At 39.2% G+C, this 5,837-nt stretch overlaps 1 protein-coding gene across 1 annotated transcript; it reads right to left on the reverse strand.

Annotated features, from left to right (window-relative positions):
- Positions 1-3,070: 3,070 nt before the first annotated feature.
- Positions 3,071-4,020, reverse strand: LOC147948607 (uncharacterized). The gene is made up of 2 exons (XM_087467860.1): positions 3,967-4,020; positions 3,071-3,916 (listed from the first exon to the last, which is right to left on the reverse strand). The coding sequence occupies exons 1-2, from the start codon at positions 4,018-4,020 to the stop codon at positions 3,071-3,073; spliced, it is 900 nt and encodes a 299-aa protein (XP_087323986.1).
- Positions 4,021-5,837: the final 1,817 nt, after the last annotated feature.

Raw genomic sequence — 5,837 nt, forward strand, 5'->3', positions numbered from 1 at the left:
AATGGCTGATCACAGCCAATGGGTTGCAACAGCGGGCGGAGAGACTGAAGCTCATCCTCGAGCTGAATCAAGAGCTCTGTCCGATGCCGATGTCTGCGATGCAGGGTAAGTGCCTCCGCCACTGTATTCTGCTTGGAGATCCCCATATCAAGCAACCGCAAGCCCCAAACAAAGCAAACAATTGCCCGATGGAGCTCCAGTTATCAAACCAAAAGGAGGTATCAAGCCCAGAGGTGACCTCCACTTTGTAGAAAGACATGGCTAAGTTGCGATATTTCAATATTTTCCTCCACATCCATGAACCACTCACACTAGTAGCACTAACAGACCAGAAAGATTCAGAATGGAGCAGGTTGGTACGAATCCAACGGACCCACAGAGAGGAACGTGCAGAGAGAAGACACCAAGTAACTTTGAGGATTCTAACCGTGTTCGTATCTTGTAGACTGCGAAGCCCCAACCCTCCTTCAGCCGTAGGCTTACACACATCAACCCAGGAAACCTTTGCTTTTTTCGAGTTAAGATCCGGACCAGACCACAAGAAAGCCGAGAACAGACCATCTATCTCCTGCAAACACTTCTTTGGCAAGCAAAAAGCAGAGAGCGAGAAATTGCTAAGGATAGAGAGCACATATTTGATGAGCAGGAGCCGACCCGCAAAGGAAAGGAAATGACCCGTCCAAGAGGTGATGCGTTGGTGAATACGTTCAAGAAGAGGCAAGTAATCGGATCTGGTCATCGACCTAGTAAGAAGAGGGAGACCAAAATAGCGGACAGGAAGAGAACCAGCCGCAAAGGGAAAGTGTTGAAGGATATCTTGTTGTTGTTGAGGCGTGGAACCAACCATGAAAAGAGTAGACTTCTCTAAGCTGATTTTAAGACCAGAGGCTGCAGCAAACTGTTCAAACACGACCAAAGTTTCTGCAACAAAGCTCAAACGCCCATACGTGAAGACTAGAATGTCATCCGCAAAACAGTGGTGGGTGAGACTGAGAGACTCACAACGAGGATGGTAACCTATTCGACGATCAACCACTGCTTTGTCTAGCATAAGAGACAAGACATTCATACAAATGACAAAGAGGTATGGAGACAGAGAGCATCCTTAACGCAGCCCTCTTGAACTCTGAAAATAACCAGCTAACTCCCCATTTACTTAAACAGAGAACGAAGCCAAACCAATGCAGAGCTCAATCCAATGGATAAAAGCACCAGGTAGGTTGATAGCTTTGAGGATGTTGAGCAAGAAAGGCCACTGGACTGAATCAAATGCCTTGGAGATGTCAATCTTCATCAGGCAACGAGAGGATATTGACTCTTTATGGTAATCCTTCACCAGCTCAGAAGCACGCAACAAATTCTCCATGATAAGTCTATCTTTGATAAAAGCAGATTGGTTAGGAGCGATAAACGATGGCAAAATAGACTTCAACCGATTTGCAATGATCTTTGAAACCACCTTGTATAACACATTACAGCAGGAAATGGGGCGATAGTCTTTCATTTCCTTTGAATCTGTTTTCTTAGGGATAAGAGCTAAGATTGTCGAATTAACACCTTAAGGTAGAAAATCCTTGAGGAAGAAGGATTGAATAGCGACAATGAAATCCTTCCCCAATACTGGCCAAGTTTGCTTGAAGAAGTCAACAGTGTAACCATCAGGCCCAGGAGCCTTACACCCTGCCATTTTAAAAAGAGTGGTGCGAATTTCCTCCTCAGAGACCATTTTAAGAAGACCAACATGATTCACATCAGAACAACAAAAAGGTATCAACTGCTCCAGCTGATCAACACCAATACAAACAAAATCAGATGGAGTATGTGTTAGAAAATCCTTGAAAAACTTCACCGCCTCCGTTTTAATCTCTGATTGAGAGTTAACAACAGTACCATCAGAGCAGGTTATCTCCCTGATGGCGTTGAGCGCTTGCCTGGAACGAACAGCAGAATGGAAATATTTGTTGTTTTTATCCCCAACTAACATCCAATGCAGCTTAAAGCGTTGATGCAAAAAATTTTCCTCAAGATCAGAAACATGGTCCCAACGCTGAAAAGCCTCAACCTCAGATGCTATAGTAACCGGAGAAGGGTTTGAGAGCGTGGAGGTTTGCCTATCACAGAGATCCCGGTGAGCCTCCTCCACCTGCTCAGAGAGCTTATTTAGTTTATGTCGACTTAAAGTACGTAGAATGGGCTTGAGAGCCTTAAGCTTCTTAGCAAACCGGTACATGACAGAGGTGGAGTGAAAAAGGCGCTTAGTGCTATCCTAGAAAGCTTCTACAGTCGGCAGGAACTCAAGGAAGGACATAAGAACATTAGAGAACTTAAATGGCCTTCTTGGTTTAGTGACGTGTGTTCCCACAGTAAATCTACAACGGAGATGATCAGAAACACCACCAGAATCAAACACACCATAAGTGTCAGCAAAACTACGGCTCCATGCCTCACTGACGCAACTGTCAAATGATTAAGACATTTAGAAAAATTAATTGAATGTTATATGTTAATTGAAAATAACTAAGTTAATTATTATGTCTCCAAAACTATTTAGTCTCTTACTATAGTTATGTATAAGTTAATTACTACAGTGAAAATATTTTCTTTTTTTGAAAGTATAATAATTATGTTTCCAAAACAACAACTTAATTAAATTAGGATCCGAGTTTTATAGAAAATTGTGTTTAATATTAGATTGTAACATTAATTAATATATTTAATATCTGTTTCGATTTTGGAAAATCAGTTCGTCATTTTAATATTTTTTTTATAAAATTTAAATACCAATGGCAGTTTTGTAAATAAGTTTGAAGTTGAGGATTTATTTCATAATTGTACTTGGAAAATGTATATATAGATTACTACTATATATTAATAATGTTGTATATTCGAATACCCGTTCGGATTTCGGTTTGGATCGGGTTCGAATTCGGGTTTTCGGATTTAGAAATTTAGAATCCGTTCGGGTATTTTACAATTTCGGATATGGATTCGGATCGGATTTTTTGAATCGGATTCAGATCGGATATTTGGATCCGGGTATTTTGCCCAGGCCTACCAACCTGCGCGATCCTCATCCACAGGAGGAGGGGAAACTCCATCTGGTGATGAGCGAGCTAAGGTTGGAACAAAGACTAGCACTAGTCGAAGACAGTTGAACCAGATCTATCAGAAGAGGAGTAGCGGACTGTTGGGCCACTGGGGGAGGAACAATATCACCCTCCTCAACTTCAGGAACTAGAGGCTTAGCCGGAGACAGAGGAGCCGACACACAGCCCTCACTAGAATGGCCCCACTTTTGACAACGGAAGCACCTAGGAGGAAGCCACGGGTACAGAAACTCGATAGTAACATCCTCATCCTTATTCAGTTGAAACCGAAACGTACTGGGCAAGGAATGTGTAAGATTGACATCAACAAAAACTTTAGCCTCATCAAACTTACTGCAGAGTTCATTGTCAGGGTGAAGGCGTATAGGATTGCCTATGGGACTAGTTAAGAATCCAAGACCCTCCCAAGAGAACAGAGCATGGGGAACATTCTTTAGAGTCACCCATAAGGGCATAGAGGTAATCACTGGCTGAGCATCTTCAGGAAGGGGAGACCACTTAGTCAGCATCATAAGAACACCCGCAATGTTCCACATACCCCTCTGTAGCACTCGTAAGCGCGTGGAATCATCACGAATACGAAAATAGACCGAGGTGGCAGAGTTTTCAAAGACATCAACTCGAACATCCTTATTACCAAGCGGCCATATCTTGTTGACAATGACATGAATCTTTGCAACGTGAGGAGTAGTGGAGGCAAACCTACCCACCAAAAAATCATCCCACAGAGGCATAGAATCCTGGAGCACCGCTTCAAGAACCGCGATCGTAGGAACACCATCAACCAAACTAATATCAAAATCGTGTTTCTTAAGGAATGGACGCTTATTCACTACAGCAGCATAGGATTGTTGTTTACTTTGAGGAGAAGAACCATCCTCGGAGAGGAGACAGAGACATCCGGCTCCGACATGGAGGCACACCGGCAACGGCCGTCACGCGAACCCTAACGTGAAAGGAACGTAGAAACCTTAGAATCGCCCTTAGAATCGCACTTTCCTTATTTAACTTTTCGCTTTTTCAACCTTCAGTATGCAGATTGACTACGAAAATATCAAAATGTTTCATCTTTAATAGTATAGATTTTTTTTTGTTTCATATAGTTTGTAATCTGAGTTTTCTTATTTCGTCGTTTAGCCATCGAAATTCAGAATGGTCCTAGCTAGCGGTAGTTATTACATAATAAAATAATACAGAAAAATTAATGAGTTTGGTTCTCGACGCTACCAATCTGAGTTGGTACATACTAGAAGTTCGAACGAAGGTGACGATGCAAAAATATTGCAATAAGTGTCGCAACTCGCAAATGACGACCTACCATCTTTATTTTTATTGGGTTAGACAATGCAAACTTAAAAGCTGATTTAAGTTAAAAACGAATGCTCAGAAATCCAATTTGTAGATTTGATTTATTTACGCAATAATTGAATGCATATGTCAATTTTAACAAAAAAAAAATGTATTTTTCAATTTTATTTGTAACCCAATAACAAGATTACTATAAATCATTAGGTTATAATTTATATACATATATCATTTGTTTTATTTTGTGTTAAATAGTTTTTTTCATAATATATATATATATGTATATATATATATATTTTATGAAAAAAAACTTTGTTACATCAAGTGCAGTGTTTATTAAAAGTAAGCAACAAACATTTCAGATGGTAAAAACTAATGTTTTAGTTAGAAGTATAGCGTTTAGCAAAACCATATCACCATGCAGTCTCGAAGTCTCCCATTCCCTATTCTTGAATTGAAAGTATCCGGTTCTGAACCTACTGATCTAGTCATCGGACTAGTTGAGCTGAGAGAATGAGCGTGTCTCCATGGCGTCTGTTGTTTCTTTTCACCCATAAAGAATGGATTGTAAACTGAAAGATATAACTAAGCAGAAAGAGTCGGTCATGTTCCACAAAAATAACTTTTTTCTTAACTGGCAATCAGAGCCGTCTCTATGTTTTTGAGGGCCACCAGCAAATAAAAAAGATAGGCTGTTAATAAATTTTTTTTTTAAAACTAAAGTAGTGAGGTGTTTAAAAAATGAAAAAAAAAGTTACAACCAAGGGTCGAACCAGAGATCCCAAACTCTTCTAAGGAGATTAATACCACTGGACTAAAGACAACTTTCTGTAAATAGGACCGAAAAACATTTATAAAATATACGGTCGTAAACAGCTGCTTTATCAGCCTGATCTTTAGGCCGGTTCTGCTGGCAATGATAAATATTATAGTATAAATGGAATGAGCTCCGAAGCAGATAGAATTGGCTCCACAGACGAAATTATGTTTGAATTAATGTGTCCGATGTGGACCTCACGTTATATCACACTCTCATCATTACGGACACTTCCTACCAACCCTTAAACACACCCTCCTGGCTCAATGTCATCATCATTTATTTATTTATTTTTGAACGAAATCACCATCATTTATTTATGTTTCTTTTTTCACCAAAATATGACAACCTCCAAAATTTACTATGAGAATAAAAAATACTACAAAATATATACATATATTTTTTAAAAAAATACTAAACAAAACCCAAACTTTTAAATTAGAAATCCTCAAAAAATATTTTTACAGTAAATTTCAAGTATAATTATATATAACAAAATGATGTGTTTCGTTATTATTTGTTAAAATACCTTATCAAACAAAATGGATGCTATATGAATGATTTGAAATATGTCTCATGGAATGTTTGAAGAGCTAATCCCAAAAGAT

The sequence above is a fragment of the Camelina sativa genome, chromosome 2 (assembly GCF_030686135.1).
Source record: "Camelina sativa cultivar CO46 ecotype springtype chromosome 2, ASM3068613v1".
In the NCBI taxonomy this organism is placed as follows: Eukaryota; Viridiplantae; Streptophyta; class Magnoliopsida; order Brassicales; family Brassicaceae; genus Camelina; species Camelina sativa.